At 37.9% G+C, this 24,335-nt stretch overlaps 1 protein-coding gene across 13 annotated transcripts in view; it reads right to left on the bottom strand.

Moving 5' to 3' along the window:
* Window positions 1-24,335, bottom strand: part of Nlgn1 (neuroligin 1) — an 858,670-nt gene that overhangs the window by 648,653 nt on the left and 185,682 nt on the right. For 11 of the 13 annotated variants that reach the window (XM_032898593.1, XM_032898591.1, XM_032898590.1 and 8 more), the window contains one exon: window positions 7,945-8,748. In XM_032898593.1, coding sequence (XP_032754484.1) covers window positions 7,945-8,437 — 493 coding nt within the window. In that variant the 5' untranslated portion in view covers window positions 8,438-8,748. Of the gene's footprint in view, window positions 1-7,944; window positions 8,749-9,251; window positions 9,344-9,787; window positions 10,228-24,335 lie in introns of those variants that run through there. The other 2 variants (XM_032898594.1, XM_032898592.1) reach the window with 2 other exon arrangements.

Genomic DNA, 24,335 nt, shown 5'->3' with positions numbered 1-24,335 from the left:
CATAAGGAAGGGGGGGAGGATGGATGTTGAGGAAACCGGGAAAGGGGAATAACACCAAATGTATATAAGAAATAAAGTTAATAATAAAAAAAAAAATAAAAAAAAAAAAAGAGGTCAAAGCACACACACACACACACACACACAAATGGATTGTATACATGCACAAAATTGTCAAAATCAAATTCATCACTTCAAATTAAAAAGAAGGCAAGAAAGAAAGAAAGAAAGAAAGAAAGAGAGAAAGAAAGAAAGGAGGGAGGGAGGGAGGGAAGGGAGGAAGAAAGGAAGAAGAGAAAGAGAAAAAGAGACAGATAGACATGTGTTTTCTTTTGGGTTGTCTTCTTGGGTTTTTTTCTTTCTTTGTTTTGATTTTCGTTTTATCATTTTACTTTTATTTTTGTTTTGAGAGAAAGAACATGAAGTTGGATAGGTTCGGAGGGAAGGAAAATCTGGGAAAACTTAAGGAGGGGAAAATAAGATCAAATTATATAGCATGAAGAAATTAAGTTAAAAATAAAGGAAAGAAAAGAAGAAACTGTGCTTCTTTTGTTTAGAGTTTGTTTTGTTAAGGTTCTGAGTTTGAGGTGGGTGTGAGTGGTAAAAATCACCATTGCATTTGAAGCTAGTCTTGTCCTCTCTCCATTTGTTCCTCATTTACCACCTCAGGGAGAAAGAAAAGAAGAATAAATATAAGATCACTTAAGACAAAAGCACTAACCCCAACTATAGTGGTAGCCAGAACAGACATAGATGCCATGTATTCATAGTGGGAAGGCCCACTGAACAGCCTGAGAAAGTGACATGTCAGGAGTCACCCTGCTGAGGTGAGTAACATCTACAGTCAATTTATTTTTGAGCATAGCTCTTTTTGTTTGTGATATATATGACTTAAAAGTTTTGAATTTCAAGCCTAGTTTCTACTGAAAAAACACATTTTGTTTCTACAGAAAAAAGTGAAGTAGATACCAACAATGGCCTTTTCATCACCTGTTCCAGGAAGCCTGACAGGCCTGTCAGTAAACAATGCATAACTGATGTTCTCTGAAGACGTCATGTAAGAGTTCCAAGTACTGCCTTTCAGCTTTCAGAAAGATCACCCGCTATTGACCCAAATATGGAATCACACCTATGGCTCAAGGGCGATTTTCATTAAACTTGTAACAGTGAATGAATCAGAGGTTGTAATTAATTATTTTGACACAGAGTGTATTTGATGCATAATCCCCAAAGGAAAGGACTGTTGCTGCTGTCATAGGCCTGTTTCTGTTGTTTTGAGTCCCTTCATTCTGAAGGAATCACCTCAAAGAAAGCATGGCTAGTCGGCGGTGAAAACATTATGAATCTCTGGACAAGATATTTGGCCTCTGCTGTTCTCCATTGGGATAAAAAAAAATAGTCACAGCATTGTGGTAATGAATAAATGAGTAAGGCCAAAAGTCTATATGGTGGGACCATCTTGGCAATGTTAATTCTCTCTGCTTTTCCCATACCATCATATGTCAATTAGAATAGAGAAAAGCCAGAAGGAAATCAATCCCATCGTCACTGTTACCCATGCACTCGCACCATGTCTCTCTCCTCTACCATGTTACCTCAAATTATAAATGCATCTTTTTATTGCAATCTTCCCAATGACACTGCTAAATCTCCCTTTTCACTGATTCAGTGATATTATTCCAGAAATTCTACAATCTTCCCTGTACATTTGAATTATTTATCTACTATTTCCAAGCAATCCTTCATTTCATCGATCTTAATCCAGTTACAAACCTACCTCTGTTTTCAAAACTCTTTAAAACAACCATTTATGCTCAAGCCCTCATCCTCCTCCCACTCTCTTAATTTGGTGCTCACTGTAAAATAGCATCACTCCACAAAGACTCATTTGTGGACCTGATGTGCACACGTTGTGTGGATTTCCTTACATTTCTTAGCTTCAAGGCCAACAACAACAGAATCTAGATTTGCCTCTTCCTATGTTCTGTATGTTCAATGCTTCCCCTATGTCATGTGTTAAAGGCCTCTTGTTTATCAGCCTGCAGTACTGTTAGTAGACACTGAACACTTCAGGAGGTGGGGTGTGGTAGAAGGAGGGGCCTAGTCATGAAAGAAATGCTGGCACTGTTTCTGAGCCTCCTGAGGGGTGCAGGTCATCTCTGTCACACTCCTCAATGGTATACCACTTCACCACAGCCCAAATGCAGTGGGGCCAAGCAATCATGGATCAAAACCATTCAACCAAAATAAAATTTTCCCTAAAAGTGAATATGCGATCACTTGTTATAAGAATGGAAAGTTGACTAACACATCTGTCATCCAACATGGATTTTTGTCTCAGTCTTCAAAATGTTGGAATATTTCTGTAAATTAGACCTTAGAGGTTTTATTTCTCTATTTTATTGGCTTCCTTTATTGTGGCTAATATAATAATTTGAAAAATCTCAGCATATATCCCTTTTCTAAGTATGATCCATGCTGTTGGTTAAGAACACTGGTTCCTTGATGTTTACCTGTGGGTGAGTAATGATGAACTCTAATTTATTATGGCCAAAACCAAACAGCATCTTCCAACTATGCTAAGCCCCATACAATTCCATATTCTTCCATTTTCATCTTAATTGATGGAATATGCATCACTTTATGGTGTAAGATCAGGACTTTGTCACAACCTATAAGAAATTTACCAAAAAATATGATCTTCAAAACACAAAGAAACTACAATTTTCATTGTTCTCCTCCTGTTCTGAGTAGGTAACTCTCAGGTCTAGGTGCACTAGTAGTTTCTTTTGTTCTCTATGTGTCTCTATATTCTCTTACCACCTGCTCTCAATGCATCATCTATTCTGTCTTTTAAAATTAATTCCAAACTTCTAGAATCTCAATGCTTTTTTCCATTAACCCTCTCTCATATATGCACTCTGAACTCTTCAGGAACCATACAAGATAGATCCCTAGCTTTCGGTTAAATAGAGATGATCTTGATCCTTTTTAAAAATTGCCTTCATTCCCACATGTCTACAGAGCTTCTCCTCATTGCTCTGCTTCTTCTTTCCCCTCTTAACGTCTATTAAACTGAAGAAAAAAATTTCATTAGCTGATTCCAGGTAAGAAAACATTTTCCTGTCAACTAATGATATCTTTGAACTTAGGACAATAATTCCTATGCCTATACAGCTAGCAATCAATACATATTAGTTAAATGAATGAATGATTTAGAAATATTGATCCAGAAGGAAGATGATCCTGGAATATAATTCTTAGTAAAATCTTGAAAAACCAACAGTGATAGGAGTCAATTCAGTCCCTATGCTAAACAGCCAACCAAATAAACCCTAAAATTGCTAAATATGCTAGTTATGTTCTTGGTTGCATCGTAGATGACCTCAAGTAAACACTGTAAGCATTATAGATGGCAAATACTTTTGAAAATCAGAAACACGCTTGAGCTGTAAGGAATTACAACAGTCATCTAAAAGATGTCTACATAATGAAAAGGAGGAGAAACGATGTAGATTCACAAAACATCACAACTAGGAAAATAAAAATCTGTATTCATCTCCAGAGAGCTATAGAAATAGCAGTCAACTTCCAGAAGAATGCAGGGTAGCATAGCCACAGAATCAGGAGCCAATCAATTTGTTTGCATAGCCTAGTCTCCTGTTACTTCTTTATGTGTTTACTGCCTGTTATTTGACCACCTTGCTGTCTGTTAGCAAGTCTCACAAGGCAGGAACCTAGAATCACAGGGAAAACGAAGTAAGTTAAAACTACCTCTGTACAGCTTTCTAGGGGAATAGACTGGGGTGTTAGCCATAGCAGTAAAAAAAATCCTGCATAGGACTGAACAATATTAAACTCTCTGAGAAAGCAAACAAAACTCAAAGTATTAAATAGATGACAGAGTGTTATCAGATGAGAGGGAGATTGATGGGAATGGGAGAGAACTGGAAACAGGAAATGAGAGAGAGCGGAATATGTAGTGGTACAAGTGTGAAAAGGGTGAAAGAAAAAAGTTTTAAAAAATCTCTAGAAAAAACAGCAACAATACAAACAACAAAAGCATTATTAGAATGGACTTTGCGCATACTTTTGCTAATAAGTCCTTTATACTAGCTTGATCAAATTAATTGATATAAAGTCTGAATTTGTAAAAAGAAATTACTGTGAATGTATAGAATTTAAATTTTTGAATATGTTTGAATATGTAAGAAAAAACATATACGAGAAAGAATGGAAGGGAAAAAGGGGGACGTGAAGCAGATGACCAGCTCTGGAGATCAAGATCGACTAGGCTCGTGGGCCAGTGAGGTCAGGAGTGTCCTCTGTCTCACGAGGAAGGATGACAGCCACATGGCAGCATGCCTGGCTTTTCTAAGGTGCTTGAAGTCTGAATCTGCATCCTTGTGCTTGTGGGCTAAGCCGTGCTTCCTACAGAGTAATTTAACATAACCTAACTCTATCTAATAAATGCTATGGGCAAGAACTTTGGTATAATTTTCTCATAACATTGTTGTAATGATTAAATGGATAAACTCTAAAAACACCCAAGCCTCTCCACATGCAAAACTCCAGCTTCTATGTCACTAATGTGTCCAAGTGTTCTGCAGCAGCAACTAATTTTAATAATTGATTTTTTTCTTTTCAACTTTTAAATGGACAGAACTCTGAAGGCAATGTCTAGAATATCTAGCAGGCAATTAAGATATAGCTAAAACTATCATGGGGCATATAAAAAGTTACATTAAAATGTGCAATGGATACTTGTTTTAAAACAAAAGGCAGCCCTTTGATGTTATTTTTTTAAATATATTTCCAACTTCAAATGCAGAGGAGAGTGTTGTAAAAGGTACTTTTAAAAATATAACGTGACATCTCCTGGAGGGAGAAGTTTTTTTTTTTTCTTTTATATAGATCAAAGAAAAGAAAATGTGTTGTTCTTTGCAAAGTCATTTGAATGCAAGCTCTCTAAGAAGAGAATGCTTTGTCTGCCTCATTTATTACTAACTCACTTGATTACTACATCTTTATAATTGGCAATTAAGAAATAGTTCTGACCAAATGCAATATGCCCAGAGTCCAGGGGGACTGGCACAGGAGCCAGGCCTCTCTGCCTCTGCAATGACACTATACATTTAAAAGACAAGAGGTAAATAATGACAGAACATTTGGACCAAGTATAACAGAACTCTTACCCAGATTCGCAATCACTGATGAAGACCTTCAAGAACTCATAGCCCACATGTAAGGTATATTTAATGCATTCATAAATGGTTAAGAAATTACTAGTAATTTCTTAAAGCAGAATGATATTTTCTTCCTTTTCTCCCTTATCATTTCTTTTTTTTCTATAGTTTCTGGTGGCAGGGCACACAAGCACAGGATAGCCTCCGGTTTATTGTATGCCCACAGCTGTATTTGAAACCTATATCTTCCCGCTCTGCCTTTAACTCCCAGGTACTGGAAAGCTAGATGCTTGACAGCACATGTAGTTTTATAATTTTCTTAAATTGACTAGAACAAACCTTCCATTGTAGAAAGTAAATATAAAACTAAAAGTTTAGCGAAACTTTTCATTACTTCACTAAGAGTCAGATGTAAATGTTTTGTATTTCAGATGTAGAAATTTTGTATTTCTATAACATACTAGTTGTATAGAATATTACACTTAAATTATTAGTTATTCAGACTTAGGGTAATAAATAATCAATGAAAAAGGAGCAAGTCTTCTTTAATTATAAGATATGTTAAGTTCCTTAACAAAAGGATTGTTAAATAGTGCTTAATTAGCACTGCGGAATAGCAGCACACAGTCAGTGGGCATCTGTAGACATTGTCCCAATCTAATTATAAATTAGCTCAAAGGTTGCCAAAGTAAACAGGCCAGCCTACAGAACCCTTTGCCAACTCTCTGATAAGCACATAGAACCAACAAACCAAGGAGTAGAGAAAAAGAATTTACTACTGAGCTTGTTTTTCTCGATGTAGTCCTATGAGAAGAAAGGTCATTTTCTTGCTTACTATCTTACCTTTAGGAGCCCTTATCTTTTTCCTTAATCCCACTTATCTTTATGCATTATGCTCTATTTATGCATTCTTCAACAGCATCTTTATTTATGACTTTGTGAATCAACAGCGTTGTGATAGGAGGTGAAAGCCACTTAGCTAATTACACATGCTTGATATTCTGCATAATGATAACCTCTGCAGCATTATGCATTAGTTGAAGGGATGCAAATCACTGCTGCTATTCTCATTTGAAAATGAAGAGAAGACTTTTCTTTAGTTGTTTAAAAACACTCTGTTTCCTCCACATATCTTCTTAGGCATACTATGTGCTGAACCAAACTCTGGCCTTGAAGTTTTTAAAACTAAAGGCCAAGCTCTCTGCCACCCAAGCAACTTAAAGCAAAGACTTTTGATGGAACGTTGACAGTTTTGTTAAGCTAAGTGTCTTCCGTATAACGCAACCCCATAAAGCAGAGTCGTTTAGACACTCCCTTCCGCACAAAGATACCATAATGAAGTCTGACCCGCGCAGAGAGGAGATGGGATATACAACACTGGAATATTAATATGACTTCTGTAGGAAGATTGAAATTTCTATCAAGTTGTGAATAAGGTCAAAATAACACTTAGAAGATTTACTGCCATAGAAAATCATACACTCCTATGAGTGATTTACTGACTGTTAAATAAAAATGGAGTGTGGACATGCTGCATTTCAATGCGAGCTTGCAGCTGTCAGTGTCTACATTTGCTCAATCTGGCTGGAGGATGATTTGAAGGTTGATTTAATTGTAGCTTCTGAATCATGTTCTTCCCCATGTTTTAAATTGTTTAACATAAATATACAAATGCTAAAGACACTTGAAGACTGTAAATATTTTACATAAAGAACAAAATATCTAATTTTCTTCTAGAAGTGTAACTAAAAATAAAAACGACTATTGCAGGACGAAAATAAATCCCCATTACCTAGTAATAGTAACTGTCCTGTAGCTGTAGCCAATTTACCCTTATGTTTGGAAAGTTCAAAACGTGTGTGGGAGAATCTAAGAAGATCCCAACAGAAAATAAAGATTTTGACTGAACTGATTATTTTGAAGAAGGTCGCACATTTCTACAGGTTCAGGAACAGTACAGGGACCAAAACTGGCCAGCTGTGAAGGCAGTGCTGTTTGCTTCCTTAGGCCGCATAAGAGTGAGGTATCTTTTTCTTTATGAGCAAAGTCTCAGCAAAAAATCACATTCAGAGGGTCATCGCCCATAGAGAACACAAGTGCCAGCAAGGAGCTTCCCCGTATTGTCTGCTCAGCTTGTACTGGCTCTCCTGACCGGTCACCTAACACTCACTCCCCAGCATCAGCAAGGCATCCTTTGGGAGAGTATCCTTCTTCCTCTGTAAACTTATATATCGTTTTTATTTTCACTTTCATACATACCTCCTTTTCTACATATTTTCTTGCCGGGTTTTCTGGCACATTCCTTGGATATTCTTTTTACTGAAAAATGAATAGAAGACTAGAAAATAACATGGCGCTCTATCACAGACCGCCGGAACATGCAACACCACTATCTAACTCAGTACACTCCTGCTTTTACTGAGTGCCAAAGAGCCCCAATTCGTTGAGCCTGCACATGCAATGAGGAAACGTTGATGCATCTTCTCAGGAGTCATTTGGTAGGAAATGGAAATTAGGAGCCCATTTCTACCTAAGTATACGTGCTGTGGAGGAAAGAAAATGAGTAGGCACAGTGGAAAAATAAGAACAGATACACTGAGACACAAAAACAAAAAAAGAGCAGCATGCAAGCATGTAAAATATGTCTACATGCCAACAGGAAAAGCCATGCATACTACCAGTACACGTAAATTAATATTGTTAGAACTTAGAGTAGAAAATAAATACACAAATCTCCCTGTGTGTCCTGCAATGGACTCACCATCTTCAGTTGGGACATAGATGTTTAAGTATAGACAGTCTTCACTCTGGTCTTGCACATATGAGGAAACCACATCCAAGTTATTAGTGAACCACACAGGAAGCATAACTTCAGGCAATCTGCCATCAATGATATTCTGGGGACATACAGGAGCAAACTGAGTGGCATTCCGGACATCAGACCAGGGAGATGGTGGTTCTGGAGGCTGAAATCGATGTTCTCCTGTTGGTGGAGCAGCATATGGAACCCCAAGAAACTGAATGACAGGCCCCAAAATTTCGTTATTGAGTTCTTTCTTAATTCCCCTTATTTTGCCAAAGTTAGTAGTAACCAATGGGTCTACATCATCCAACTTTTGAGAGAGTACGTGGAAAGTCTGTAGCAAACATCCCAACAAGCAGAGAGTCAACGGGGCACCCGATCCCCTGTGGACCACACATGCCATCATGGCTCTCCAAACATAATTTGGCCACATGCATCTGGGAAGTGCCATGGTCCCACATTAGTTGTCTATCTGGTACAGTGAGGCAAATATATTTGTATCCGCTGGAGAAAGATGGAATGGTGGTAGAATGCAGCTCCAGTTTCTCAGATAGGAGCTTGTTAAGGAAAGCTGAAAACACTCTTCATGCAGCAAGTAGCTTCCATTGATTTCGCACAGACTGATGCCGCATCTTCAATCATCACTATTCATCAGAACATCTATTGACCATTCTGTTTCCCATAGCAGCAATGTGGTGAGAGTGGCCATTGATGTAGATTTCCCTCGTATAAATCAAATCCAGTTAGCTGTGGGTCTATATCCTAGAGAGAACAAAATGAAAATAGATCATTAGCAAGACCAAGTTAACAGACAAAGTGATAACTAGATGCTTTACAAAGGACAGAAGCATATTAAGGATGGTGAGAGTCGGGTAAGTTGAACGCCACCAACAGAAAGTCATGGCTTGCTGTAAAGCCACAGTGACTATTAGGTTATGGAGCCGGCTGACTTAGAAACAGGCTTTACCATATACACCGTTTTGAAGAGTTGTATGCTACAATGTCTTTTCAACACTGCCAGCTATATGTGAAAATTTCACCTTTATTGATAATTTAATAATATCAAGTAACAGAGAACCGATAACTAACCTATCCTGAATCAAGACCCCATAAGCAGACCCCACGGACTCCTGTTTTGAAAATTGTCAGTATGTGAACAGAAGATCAAGTTGTTAGAATGATTATACGTGTCGAAAAATAAATAAAAAGGAAGCATCCAATCGAATATTTATAAATAACGCAGAACAAATGTATTTAGATCCTACCTCCTTGTGAGTTCCGGTTCCTTGCCATTTTTCACGTTTTACAGGATATAGCATTTACAGAATGCTACTCTAAACTTATCGTCAGGAATTTAGTAGGGAATGTGCCGTGATAGAGCACATGCAAAAGAGAAAGAAACTGGCATCTTTTTTTTTTTATAAACCAAAGTTATATTCCCCCTGGTCTAACTATATGTTTCAGCTCACAATGAATTTACAATGTGTAAATAAATTTTTGAGTCAAAGTCAATATGTTTTAAATTACAAATTTTGTTCTCACTGACTGTGAGAGATCAAAGGAAGAATAAAAAAAAGAAGCAGGGTAATTTAAAAGAACAATCACACCTAATTGTGACATCTTGCATATTAACACTCATCAAACATCTCATGCTGTTTACTCAGTGCAATTGAAAATGCATCCACACAAGCAGTGATACTCAGAGAAATGCAATCCGCAGGCTCATCTTGCACCCACTGTCAGAGCATGCAGCTCAGCAAACTTGTCCTTTTTTGCTCAAGCCACCTTTGAAAGTGCTTACTTTGGAAATAATAGTGTTGATTTGTATTAGAGATGCTTCTATCCTGTCATAGTAGAGGAAGATTCCTGGGGAAGTGCTGGTCGGGCAGCCATACTGCCAGACTTTGTGTCATTTTAAAGGAGGCTGTAAAACTATTTAGGACAGTAGGAGATTTGTATGTCGGGCTGATGCTCCTTTGCTTCTGAAAATCCACCCCTGGAGAAAATAAGAAGATAAATGTCTTTCTTCAAGGGTATTCCAGTCTGTGTTAATTCTCGTACTTTGACTGTGAAAGCACATTAACAAACAAAAGGTTAGCTTAGACCCTTCCTCCACAAGCCCCAGAATTCCTGCATTGACAGAAGATTTAGCAACAGAAGCTCTTGCCTGCAAAGAGTGTATTACAGCAATGTGTGCACTGAATCATGTCCGTAAAGAGTTCATTTTGCCTTTGCCCATGTTTGCTTTGAATCATGGGGGCCACAGTGAGACTGAGTCCTATTTTCCTTGTGCGGTTAAGAGTTACGATTCTGACACATAAAGGAAAAAAAAAAACCACGGGAGGCCTGGAACTACTCTGAGTTAACCATTTTCCTCAGCGTCATTTTCAATTACAAGCGATTCCTAGACATTCTTCTTCATGAGATTGGTATCTCATTAATAGTCTAAGATGGTCGTTTGGTTATTAACAAAATAACACTCCCCTTTGGACTTACAAGTCTTTGCCTTCCATAATTGTGTTAAGATAAAACTGACTCTAGGTTTTCATTGATATGCTGTTTTAGTAGAATACTGGAAGATTCAGAAATCTGCATAGCATAGAGAATTTTATAATTTTCCTGAATTTTGTTCTGGTGGTTACCAAAATATCCCATGTTGTATGTGTGTAATTATGGAGAAATACAGTGTTTATCTAAAATTAGTTTGTAGACCTAAGTATTCTAATAATCTATTAGGTCAGTTAATGTTAAAAAAAAACAAAGCTTGTTTGTCTTAATGAAATCTTTGAAAGTAATATGCTTTTAAAAGATACACATTTTCAAGTTTTTTTCCATTATAAATGTTTCTTAAGTAGATATCAAGCTCTTAATCCTGTGAAAATGGGATCAACTCACAGACAATTGAGGTTCCAAAGGTTAAATATGTTGGCCACCATCTCTGAAGAGCCAGAATTCACGGCCATCTGACATAAAAGCTTTATCCCCCTGACCGTTTCTTCTGTACTAGTTTCAATTTATAATTATTTATGGAAAGTCATTGTGGGGCTATAAAGCTGGCACAGTAGGTAAAGTGCATGCCATGCAAATATTAGGAGCCAAGTTTGGAGACACAGTGCTCTCACCCCTTGCAGACTGGGGTAACTCTCAGGACAGAAGAGTAGAGACAAGAGAGTCCCCGGGGCTCACTGGCTAGCAAGGCTACCTGAGTGGATTACCTTATGTTCAGTGAGATACTCTGTCTCAAAAATAAAGTAGAGGGCATAGGAGGAAGATGCCAACATCGACTTCTAACCTCTGGCCTCCATATACTCACAGACACACTCAGACAGACAGACAGACAGACAGAAGGCAGACACACACACACACACACACACACACACACACACACACACACACCACAAATAAAATTCTACATGATCCCATAGTATTTGAGCTTCAATTATCAAAATGGTTCTGGTATTGCAGATTCCTTTAAAATATGAGGTCTAATGAATACTCTAACAACTTCACAGAAACTATTTTTATTTCGTTCAGCTTATCCTTACTGGAAGTCTAGTTTATTTTATGTGGCATTCTATTTTTAATCAATTTTACTTTACATTAAATACAGTGATACCCTTGATTATGCAAAGTTGTGGTGATCATTTTATGAAAATGCCTCTTTTATTCAGAGAGACTGGAACTTTATATGTACCTCACAGCCAAGTTACTGATGCACCTTGAGGACAGTTGGCCTGAGACCCTTCTGAGTATTCAGCCTAATGGTTTAGTCTGCCTTTGAGAACAGTGGAACAAACACGTTTCTGTGCCATAAATTTCCATGTAACCAACTTTTACTCTCTAAGCTAATGCATACCTTTAATCTCGAGTCATGCATTCATCTATGCTCCTGATCCAAGGAGAGAGAGAGAGAGAGAGAGAGAGAGAGAGAGAGAGAGAGAGAGAGAGAGAGAGAGAGTATTATAGTGATCCTTTGGTGAGAATAAAAAACCGGGTTGAAAAAGGTCTTATGCAACAAATATTTGCCACAAAAGTTGGAAACTGCCTATGATATTGCTTCATAAATGGTCAGTTTGCTGTAACTTCCTGTAAGCTGTTAATATCCTATAAAGTATTCCTTACTCCTTCCCCTCTGTGATGCTTTCTGTGCTGTTCATAATTCTAAACCAAAGCCCTTTGTTAGGGACAAGACAACCACAGGTAATAGAAACATGTCAGATATACACCACAAATAGGCTACAGACAAGCCAGAACCCACAAACTAAGACCGATGGAAGATTCAAACTTGTGCTTGTTTTTGGTGGACTTAAACCAAAGAGAATCTGGAATTTTCTTTCCTTAATGTAACACCAACACATCTGAGACTGTCTTCAGTATGTTTACTGCCACATACACAGTCATGTTGAAATAAAAATGTGTATGAGGACATGATTCTGTATTGTGGTGATCTATGCAAAGTGTCCCCATAGGCTCTTTTTTCAGACTCTTGGTTAGGGGACTTGCTGTCTCAGAGATGTGATCCAGATGCAGCCTTCTTTGCATAAGTGTGCGGCTGAGGGTGGACTTTGAGAGTTTATAGATTCACACAACTTCTAGTTCAGGCTCTCTGTTTTAGAAGATGCGATAGAGCAGCTTGTTGCCTGGTCTACCTGCTGCTGTGTCTCTTCTGCTATAATGGGTTCACCTCTAAATCTGTAAGCCTTAAGTAAACATTTTTTTATTACTTGCTTCTGGTCATAACATTTTATCACAGCAACAGAAAATAACTAATGTGCTTATCAACGACAATAAGAAACCATTCAAATTAATGAAAGACCAAATGTGCACAAAAGAATATAAATGAATCATAAAGAAGTCAGAAATCAAATTTCTATACAACCATGAAGATAAAAGATCTGAAGTATCAGTGTAGACAGATATTACAGTTTTTTAAATTGAATTTCAAATTAATAGGAAAAGTAGACCATTATCTGAAGAAGTTAAAAATTAAAAGCAATACTATTTCTTACTAATAAATTTCTCAATACATGGTCACAGGTGAGTTCTCAACACAAATAATAGGAAGAAATTCTAGTAATTAATTAATTGAAACCTAAAATGGAGAACCTATGGTGAGACTTCAAAAGGCCAACAATTAATTACAATAAATTTGACCAATTCTCTAATAGTGTTTTCTAATATATATATATATATGAGAAAATGTCCTGATGTAGCAAATTGGCAAACACAGTGAATGTACACAATGAGCATTTAAAACAAAATGACTCTTAGACCAGACAAGCGCCATATTATGAGGAGATTAGTCTCTCAGCCCAAGAGAGACTAAGTTTCTGCAATTCCCTGCTAGGTGGTCCTTGCTCATAACATTTTCTATTATTTCTCTCCCTAAGTTGAGGCATGGATGGCTTCAATAAGGTGATATAAAAATTATAAACAGTATTCAAGAAAGCATCCTAAATACAATAGAGCATGCAGCCTTCATTGTTTACTAAAACAGTTGCTTTCTCCACTGTATAATTTCTCGGTGGCCCATGTCAGACACAAACTAAAATTATTAAAGGCAGTGGAGAATAATGATACCCATACAATATTTCATCTACTAAACAAACACTTATTAAGAACTCACAATGCACAAGTTAATGTACTAAATGCTGCAGAAAATTTAAGAAGTATGCTAATTGGTTCCAAGTAGAATTTGATATTATAAAGAATTAAGTAACATTACAGTTCTGATACAGGTTCTTAAGTGATAGATGAGCAGAGAGATGGTTTCGTGGGTAAAGGATTTTACTGTTGATCTTAATAATCTACGTTTGATCCCAGGGACACACGCATTAGAAGAATTTAACTGACTTCTGTAAGTCATTCTGTAACTCCACATGCACACAATAAGTAAATGTAAATAAGACAGAGAAAGCAATCCAGCATCAACAAACTGCTATCATTACATAGACTCCTGTCTTTTCGAATAGCAGTATCATTTATAATTTACTTTGCCTTTTTAAAGTCTTTGTCTCTTTTTGTTTTATTATGTACCAAGTTTCCTCTATGGAATATATATATATATATATATATATATATATATATATATATATATATATATATATATATATATATATATATATGTGTGTGTGTGTGTGTGTGTGTGTGTATGTGTGCATATATACATATATATATTCCTCTGTATGTAGCTAAATATTGGTTGCCCTGGATTGTCTAGAGGCTTACTACTAGAGCCTGTCGAGTCTGATGGAGTGATGGAAACCTTTAGCAAAGACTATGTCATACATAGGAGATTCTGCAGTTTTTTGGGTGCCTATGTATACAAAGTCATAATTATCACTTACTTGATAAGCACAAACACATTGCTAGTATACATGTAGATAGATATGTGTAGATATGTGAACTCATATATATTCATATATTTCATAAATTTGTGATTATATTCTTGAACTGTTGAAATGGCCTATTCTAGTTGATTCTATTTCGGTCTACACAAAAATAAAACAAGGTTCATAAGTGTCAAATTCCTAAAGCCAGGCCAATAGGTATAAGAGTAACCATTTGAAATCTTTCCAACTGATCTCAAAACAGAATTGCTTGCTCTAAGGTTGTGTTCACTACCACCTCTACCCATCTATCAAGCTGGATAAAGAATTCACAGCCGAGTACTGTTTGACTCCTTGGAAACGTGCTTATTGACCCCCTCAAACTCTGTCTTCTTTTGCTGGTGTCTGTAGAATCATATTGTGACTTTTGATTTTAGTTTTCTGAAAAGTGTTATTGAAAAGCAAATATTCAAACATAGAGATCAGAAATAAGAGGATCAATTAAATTAACCAAATATAAATATTGATTATTATATATAAGTTGGACTGAAACAATCTGTCAAGCACACTTAGTAAGAATAAATGATAACCCAATTAATAATTTAATGAATTTAATAATAAATGTTTCAGACCAAATTAACCTACACGGCAGGCAGGCATCTGCATGACTAGCTCACTGTGAGTGAAGCACATTATCAGTAGACCCTGGCTTCATGTTTTCCATTGGTGCTTGCCAAAACACAGGGGTACCAAATATGAGCCAAAGGTGGAGGAACACAATAACTATAACCCTAGTATAAATATCTGCATAATTATATCTGCATAATTCATTTCATTTTCTTCCTTTGTGTGCTGTGTTCTTTACCTGGAATAAAGGTGTTCATTGAGCATAACCAAGTCCTTGTATTCACCAAATATTTTGAATTGGATATTTTATTTATTTATATTTCAAATGTTATATCCCCTTTCCTGGTATTCGCCAAATATTTAAAGAAAGTAGAGAGTAACTATTTCCCAGAGTAAATCCTTAAAAGCAGGATTAATGAGATGGTCTAACAGTTACTTGACATGAAGAGAAGAGACAGGTCTGCCTCTAGTTAGTGGCCTATGAGACCTCATGATCATAAGACATTGAGAAGAACCCATCAAGGATGGATATAAAAGGACCCACGGTGGAGAAGAGGTTCCAGTGAAATTAATAATAATGTTTCATGGCTACCACAGGGTGAATGCTCCTTGGTCAGTTCAGATTCTTAGGAAGGTGAACATGGAATGCTGAGAGTTCTTTCTCACACTCAAAGCTGCAATAGGAACTAATAGAAGAAGGAATTCATTGGTATTCCCTTCCTTCCTAGTGGGATTGTCCTAATGGATTGTCCCAACAAACTTTATGGAGATAATCTTCTCTCTCAAAACATTGATTGACCCCACCAACACAGAAAACCCAACATGGGACAAAAGTGGGCAAAATAGCCCTCCTGTCAAGAGGTGACACTTTACCTTGTCCAGAATTCAGGGGATGAACACTAGATATGGTAGCAAGGCAAGCTGGAGCTAAATTATGTAAGCTCTTTACTAGAACACTAAACTGTTTAGATTTTATTTAGATTTCATCAACAAGTGGTGAAAATCCATTGTATTATAATTTCTCCAAGGGGAGGAATATTATCAACTTTGCTGACAGAAGTCTAAATGAGCGGGCTTGTGGGAAGGGATGGCCAAAGTGAATTGTCCAGGTCCCACATCAAGACAATTATATGTGAAATGGAAAGCGAATGTTTTTGATATAGAAATCTGGGGATCCATCCCATATACAACCATCAAACCTAGACACTATTGCATATGCCAGGAAGTGCATGCTGACAGAAGCCTGATATAGCTGTCTCCTGAGAGACTCTGCTAAAGCCTGACAATTACAGAGGTGGATGCTTGCAGCCAACCATTGACTGAGAATGGGATTCTCAATTGAGGAGTTAGAGAAAGGACTGAAGGAGCTAAAGGGGTTTGCAACCCCAGAAGAAAAACAACAATATCAAAACCGGATCCCTCAATGCTTCTAGGGACTAAACCACCATCCAAAGAGTACACAGGGATGGACCTATGGCTCCAGTCACATATGTAGCAGAGGATGGCCTTGTTGTTCATCCATGAAAGGAGAGGCCCTTGGTCCTGTCAAGGCTTGATGCCTCAGTGTAGGGGAATGACATGGCAGGGAGGCATGAGGGAGTGGGTGAGAGGGTGGGGGAGCACCCTTATAGAAACAGGGGGTGGAGGGATGAGATAGGGAGTTTCTGGAAGAGAAACCGGGAAAGGGGATAACATTTGAAATGTAAATAAAAAATATTCAATTAAAAATAGCTTTGTAAATAAAAAAGAAAACTAGAAGAAAATTAAAGCAAGCTTTACTGCTATGCATATTTGATTTAAACTCAGCATCTCCACAAGGTCACTGAAACATAAACATTGAGTTGTCCTTTGGAAGGCACAGATGCTAGTGTCTTCCACGGAAGACACTTTGTGACTATTGTTCATTGTCAGTGTATGCTAATGCATCAGAACCTATAACATTGGCTAACATTATTTGTCTTTTATCAAGTTACAGTTAAAGCAGACTTTGCCTAAAGGACTTCTGGGCAAATCTATCACATAAGATAAATAGAGATGTAAAGAAATAATAGTAATCACATCATAATTAAAGAACAATCTCATCAAATAAAACTTTTCCTTTTACTACAAGATCATTTCTAGCTACACAAAAAGATCAAAATCAAGAAATCTCTAGTCACACATAATAACAAATGAGAAAAAGTTAAAGACATCAGTTATATAACCTCATCCATCTCATTCATCCCATTAGCTGTGCTGTCTGCCCTAAGAATCCATGTACCTTGAATATTGAAAAGTGCTGCCATCATCGATTTATAAGCCTTTAAAGCATACTGGGTTTGTCTTCCTTATGCAGGTATTTCCAGTAGTGTGTATTCCTGGTCTGGTGATATACACATTTATGGGAAGGCAGATGTATATGTTTATACATCTGAGAGTTTGCTTCTCCAAGTATAAATTGAATCATCACAAAGCTTTGACAACCACAACCTTGAATAGATGGGTTGGGGAGTGGGAAGGACCAAGTTTCCTTTCATATTAGGGGAGAACTCTCAGCCGGGTCCATTCAGAATTCTGTCAAACTGATTAATATAGTGCCAGATCAAGAAACAACTTCTGAACCTTGCTCAATACACACACACACACACACACACACACACACACACACACACACACACACACACATATATATATATATATATATATATATATATATATATATATATCTCCACACCAGTTAGTCCTCACACCAGACTTATAAGCTAAGTATCCTTATTTGAAATGACTGAAAAGGAGAAAAGAGGCTTTAATTAGCTAGATATCATGTAGAAGGCCCAAAATGCAAGGAAAGGTGGATCGAAGGTACAAGCACAGGACTGCCCAACTCCAACATATGTCTAAATGGGTTTGATACAGAGCGCTCAGCTGTGCACCCCAGTGAGACCAATTCAGTGCAGCCATATGCTCACTGCGGCTGAGTATTTGAGGAGTGTGGCGCACATGAGACACCAACAGGAAGGAAACAGAAAAAGCTGGGGACTGGCATGCTGGGGTTAATTAATAGGCATAATCATGAGCGGCTACAAACAGTGTGGTGTTGGAACCTTATCCAGAAACAATTTATAGCTGGTGGCAAAAGGAGATGGTGAAGTGAGGCCTGTGGCCATGGAACTAAGAATGCTAGCGTTGCAAGGAGCAACGATGACAAGGAAGGGTAATTCTAGTGTGATATTGCCTGTATCAGAGGGTGGAGGAAAACGATACCACAAGCCTTTAAGGGTGAAAATAAGTAGTACATTAGAATTCAGGGGTTAAAAATGGTATTTTCTGAGACGTGATTATGGAACCTCAAGACGCTCATCGCACACAAGTCTGAGGAATGCTGGGCCAATGCTGTGGCCATTTGAATGCCAGATGGGAATGGTGTTACACTCTTATAAGTCCAGCTTTGAGGGAAGGGAATAGGAGCTTTAAGAATTCAAAGTCACTCCTGAGTACATAGTGAGTCTTAGGAGAGTCTGTTCTACCTTAGACCTTGAGGATGGGTGTGACAATGACATTGGAACAAATGTGTTTTCCATGACTACCTTAAGTATGGATCCCAATTTATTACGTCATTTAATTTACCTGTGCACCATGAGGTAGAGATCATTACTATCTCTTTGTAACATATTGTTAAATACAAGTCAGAATCAAAGCCACTGGAACAGTCGCCAAGACAAGAGCAGAATGAACCTGAAGCCTAAGAAGGAGACATGGTGAGAAGGTTAATGGACTCATTTGCCCCATCTTAGTCTCACTCAGAGCTTCCTTCCAGGAGGAAGAACATGCTGGCAAGCTTCACTAAAGTCATGGAGTGATCTTCTTTCTCCTTTCTCTGCAGAGAAGCCTAAGTGGTTCTTTTTTGTGCCTTTTACCTTGGGCTATCTCTACAATCTCCCTCTCCAGAGATTTAAAAATGAAGAAAATCAGATGTTGAGAAGGACAAAGAAAAAGTTGACAATATCCTAAAAACCAACCAATAAGATATGTTAAGGTCTAACAACAAACTCTATCTAAGTACGCAATATAGTATATACCAAGCAGCAAGCCTTCTTTGAGAAGACAATGAGAGGGAAGCAGCTCAGAGCAGGAGGAATGGATGGTGGTTTGGGGTCAGCTACATCTTCCCTGGAGACGTCTCTCCCTGTCAGTGTTTGCTTAGAGGAGCCCTGGCTAGCAGCCCCAAAGACCTAGCTAGCAGGTCACTTCTCTCTTCCTTGTTATTTCTAGCCATAAAAAGAACTCCTTCTCTCCAACTGTCCAAATATTTATCATCCTTCTGGAACTGATCCTATGATACCCTTTATATCTCTTTCTCTCTCTCTCTCTCTCTCTCTCTCTCTCTCTCTCTCTCTCTCACACACACACACACACACACACACACACACACACACACACACACACACACACACAGAATCAGTTTCCTCAGTCTGTTTTCAGCTTGACATCCAGTAGACATCAAGTGCAGAAGCAAAGGAACACAGGAACGCTGTGCTCCTTGTGGAGGCTGGAGTATAATGGGAATTATAGTGAGAATTCTGGAATTTTGGTTTCTTTCAAAAACACAGAAATGTTATATGACTGTGTTTCCATTTTAATCTCAGGTGTGAGGATATGGAGCTGCTTCATAGCAGCTGATTATGATTTGCCTCATGCTCTAGCAGAGGCTTAGCTTTGCCAGCTGTAGATCTTTCCTATGACTGTCTGATGTTTGGAATTGTGGAAATTGTTTTAGAAGAAATATAAATGCCAGAGCCTCATAGGTATGGTTTTTGATTCTTTGTTATTTAGGACAGTTGATTGTATTTGCTAGTAGTCTTGCTGAAAGAAGAAAAATTAAATTTCTCCTTCTCTCCTTCTCCCTTTCCCTCTCCCTTTCCCTCTCCCTCTCCCTCTCTCTTATTTTTTTCTCCTATCTGGTAATAGGGAGGTGAGCCAGGGTGGGTAGGGGGTGGTAGAATAAAAGTTGGGAAAAAAGACCCTACAGAGTAGCAAAGACCAGCTACAGGAAAAGGCAAGCCACATGTACATCTGTTATTCAGACTACTCTAGTCATCAGTGATCATGAGATATTTGAGAGTCTGGAGAAAGATGCAGGATGTGAATTCTGAAAGATGACTAGAAAGTAGCAATTTAAGGTCAAGGCGTAGACTGTGTAAGATAATGCAAATGGACCTGCAAATGCCATTGGAGACCGAGGCTTCTCAGAGAGACCAGCAGAATAATGAAATGTGTGCTTCAGACTTCAAAAGAGAAAGGTTAAGAACTTAAGAATTTGTAGGCAAGCAACTATAATATAAGAGTTAAAGTATTATCTCAATATATATGTATCTGCATGTGTGTGTGTGTGTGTGTGTGTGTGTGTGTGTGTGTGTGTGTGTGTGTAAAATGAAAGTAATAAAATAGATCATGAATTTGGGAGGGAAAGGAAAGGGTCAATAGTGTAATTATATTCCAATCTCAAAACAAACAATTTAAAAATTCTTGTGTTGAGTAAAGTAAAAGTAATCAAATGATTAAAAACAGCATGGTGATAAGTCTAGCCTTACTCATTGAGAAGAGGTTATGCCTTTTGCATTTTAAGATTTTAATAACCAGACATGCATGGTTCTATAGGACTTCAGACAGTCCTTCCTAAGTGAAGAATCCTGACTCCTTCTATGGTGTTCCCCCCTCTCATACCATCCTCCTATTTTTTTGTGGGTTTGGAATGCCTGATCCCTCAAATGCCTTTAGCTTATAGAGATTCAAGCAAGAAGGGATAAAATAGACAGACCTATGTTAAAGTTCAGTGGGAATGGCTTTTTATTCAACAGAGGGGTGTACAGACTGCTAAAGAGATGATGATTACTCTTTACTAAGATGAGGATTTGAGGACGCCATGGCAGAGTTTCTGAGAACCTGAAGGGAAGGAGATGGAACCAACATCTTTTTTTCTTTATTATACAGTGGACACTTCTAGAACAAACACCTTTTCACCTGAAGTTTGGCTGCAGTTGGAGAACATTCTGCCCCTCCACTCATGCTTTTCTATGGGGATGGAAAGGCACTTACCATTAACTGTGCAAAAATGTTTCCTTTCTATTTATTTTCAACATACCACGAGGCCGCATCTCAAAACACTCATTTAAAAATCGAGAATCTATTTAGGGATCCTGACTTCAAAATGAACAGAAAGGTGCATGAGGCGAAGGAGCAAGCAGAGATGAGACAGAGAGTCTTTAAAAAGTCAGGGGCAACAGATTTGATGCATGTGTAAGATACTGCAGGACATGTTTTTCAAACCAATGGGTGACCCTGTGATCTCCCAGAAGAAAATGAATAACCACTCAGGAGCTCAGAGGAGACAGCCAGGTAGAGCTGATTGCTTCCTGTGATATTAAATTGATGCTCTTGTCTGATCGGGCCACCCATAGGTCACAAGTCATCGCTTGTAGAAGCAACTTAATTATGCTTTCCAGTATCTTATAGAGAAACTGGCACAGCCGAAGTAGTGTGGCATTTCCCATCCTCTATTTAAGCTTATTCTTGTTTCTAGTGAGTAGAGACAATGCCTGGGAAGAAGGGAAAATCACCCTCCCTTCCTGGTGTCCTGTTTAATTAATGTCCCTTTAAAGAAAATCCCTCACTGCTAGAGAAGGACCACCACTTTGGTCGTCCGAGGAGACGTGATGTTAAGCTGCTGGAGTGGCTCTGTGCCAAAGGTGTCAATCTTGGCCCCTCCGAGGATGATTAGCACAGAGAAGGTACTTAAGCTTCTGTGCCCCTTCCCTCCCGTCTTCTGCTGGAATTGGCAAACACTATTTTTTCCGGAGCAACCGTCCACAGAGTTAGAGTGAGACCATCAACTTCTTTTGTACGATACACTAAACACCAACAATGTCTGCCTGTACCTCCTGGTATTATGCAGAGTTTGAACAGTGACTCAGTTGATCAAAATACTACATGAGCAATCTTCTTCGTGTGCAGCCATGTTTTCTTCTATATTACAATGCCTTTTGAACATCTCACAAACACAAGATTTTAAAAAGCACTCTGTTTGTGGACCATTTGTATAGCCTATTAACAAATCAGACATCAATAATAAATATGCACATTGGCACAATGACTGATCATGTACCTTCAGTAAATTATAAGAATGGAAATAATGTTATTGTATTAGTAATTCTTAATCCCTAAAAGAAAACAAGCTAAATGTGATTATCGCTAAAACTTTTAGGACTTTCAAATTATTATTTTTAGAGGGTATGGTATATTAATTTAAAATTTCTGTAACTTCAAATAACAACTGATTTCATGGTTTAAAGATAAAAAACAAAAGTGAGAAGACTAAGTAGCAGTTAAGTAGGGCACACCCATCCATGCTGAAAATATCGGCTAACTGATCAATCCATGCGGAGGAAAACAATTGTCTCCAGTACTGTGCCCACCAATGAACCCACCCAACTCCAAGGGATGCTTCTTATTCAATGGTGAAACAGATGGCCCTGTTAAAACTTAATGGGTCATAAAACAAAAACAAAAGCCGTGAGCCTGGGAAAGTGATTGGTAGGCATGGGACTTATTGCTAGAGATGAAGAGGAGATAAGAGGGCAGGAGGGGAGAGAGGACTCCAAACACATTATGTTCACGTATGAAATCGTCAAAACGGCCAAGTTAATATGTGTTAAAAGACTCCCTTTTAATTACTCGTAATAGTTAGAAATAGTTTCTCACTAAAAAGTATTAACTAAATCAGTGTCATTGAAGAACTCCCTGGCTTGTTCAAAATGAAACTTAGAAAAAATGTGTTTTATAAACCACCAATAAAACTGCTCAAACATATAACAGAATGGGATGAGCGAGTGAGTGAAATGACTCATCCACGAAAATCTAGGGAGGCTAGAATAATGTCAACTATATATTGGACAAAATCCAGTCCTCTTAGTAGCCCATTCAAGGTGGTCTTCTTGGCCTCCAATGGAGAAAAGCGATGACAAACAACTTATAAAATAAGTTCATGAATAAAACCTCAATATATCATATGTATATATTCATGAAATTTTTTTAAAATAATCTATAGTTAGTTGATAGCTCTACATGCTGGGGAGAAGCCCAAATTTTTGCCATTGTGAAGGTTGTGGACACTGATGTTATGGGGTCACTTGAATATGTAAAGGGGTTTCATCCTGGGATGTTATTATTAAAGACTACAGCTCTAAATTGTAGAGAGCTTTGGCACCCTCAGAACATGTGCATTAGGACACTTGGCACAATTGAAGAAGTCAAGAAACTGGTGATGTTTTTACCCATAAGAAAAGGATAGATAACATTGTCACTTGTGTGTAAAGTTTTGGACAGCTACGTAATACAGATTTAAATCAAAAATGACAGATCCACTGACTCAAAACATAATGGCTGCTGAAGTGAACCTGTACGCCTTTCAGGTTAACTATTGAATGGCTTAAGTATTGCTTTCAGGTGCAGAGAGCGTGACAAGCTGTTGGTCAATGTTATAAGCAGGAAACAGTGTTTATTGCCCAGTACTCTCTGGGGATGGTTTGTTTTCCAAAAGGGAATTTTTAGGCGACTGACGATCACAACCTGACTTGTATTAAGTTGATAGTTCCTGAATGAATTTGCCAGCATAATGAATGTTCCATAAGCTAGAATAAAATAATTAACCATGATTTTGTCAAAGAAAATTTAATTTATCTTTAATTTGTGAATGAACAATGGAAAGAAGGAAAGAAAGAAAAGAAAAGAGAATATAAGTGCTTCCAGGTATGGGGGAGGAAGGTTCACTGTAGATATGTAGGAGAGCATAGTCAGAGTAAAGAACTGCTGGGAGAGTCCAGAGTGGACACGACTGACAGAGCTACACCATGGCAGGAGAGGGAAGAAGGGAAGAATGAGGGGAGAGAGGGGACCCAGGTACAGGAGTCAGGATGCTCAAAGATACAAAAAAAGCAGGGACAAGGAAAATGGTTAGATTATATATTGGGAAGTACAGCCCAGATTCATAGCCTGGGGAAATCAAGGTAGGGGTAAGGTATACCTGCCATGAAGGCCCTGTAACAGGTAGAGACTAAGGGATTGCAGGGAAAACCTGGTGGCCAGGTCCACTTTAACAGGTTAAACAGACACCTCAGCCATTTGTCTGAAGTTTGAAACCTAACAATTTATCTGTTTAATATTTCCCCTGAAAGCTTAAAAATACATTAAGTGTATCAAAAACAAAAATGAGATTGTTAGTGTTCCACACAATTGATGGTGCATATGAAAGAGAAATCACTGTAGCATTAGTGTTTTCACAAGTAGCCAATGAGACACACCCACTTCTTTGCTTTTAGACTATGTCTGTTCTTCAGATAAGAGAAAATATAAAAAAAT

The sequence above is a fragment of the Rattus rattus genome, chromosome 3, assembly GCF_011064425.1.
Source record: "Rattus rattus isolate New Zealand chromosome 3, Rrattus_CSIRO_v1, whole genome shotgun sequence".
Taxonomy (NCBI): domain Eukaryota; kingdom Metazoa; phylum Chordata; class Mammalia; order Rodentia; family Muridae; genus Rattus; species Rattus rattus.
Note: the sequence above shows the minus strand (reverse complement) of the source record. Positions and strands in the feature narration are given on the sequence as shown.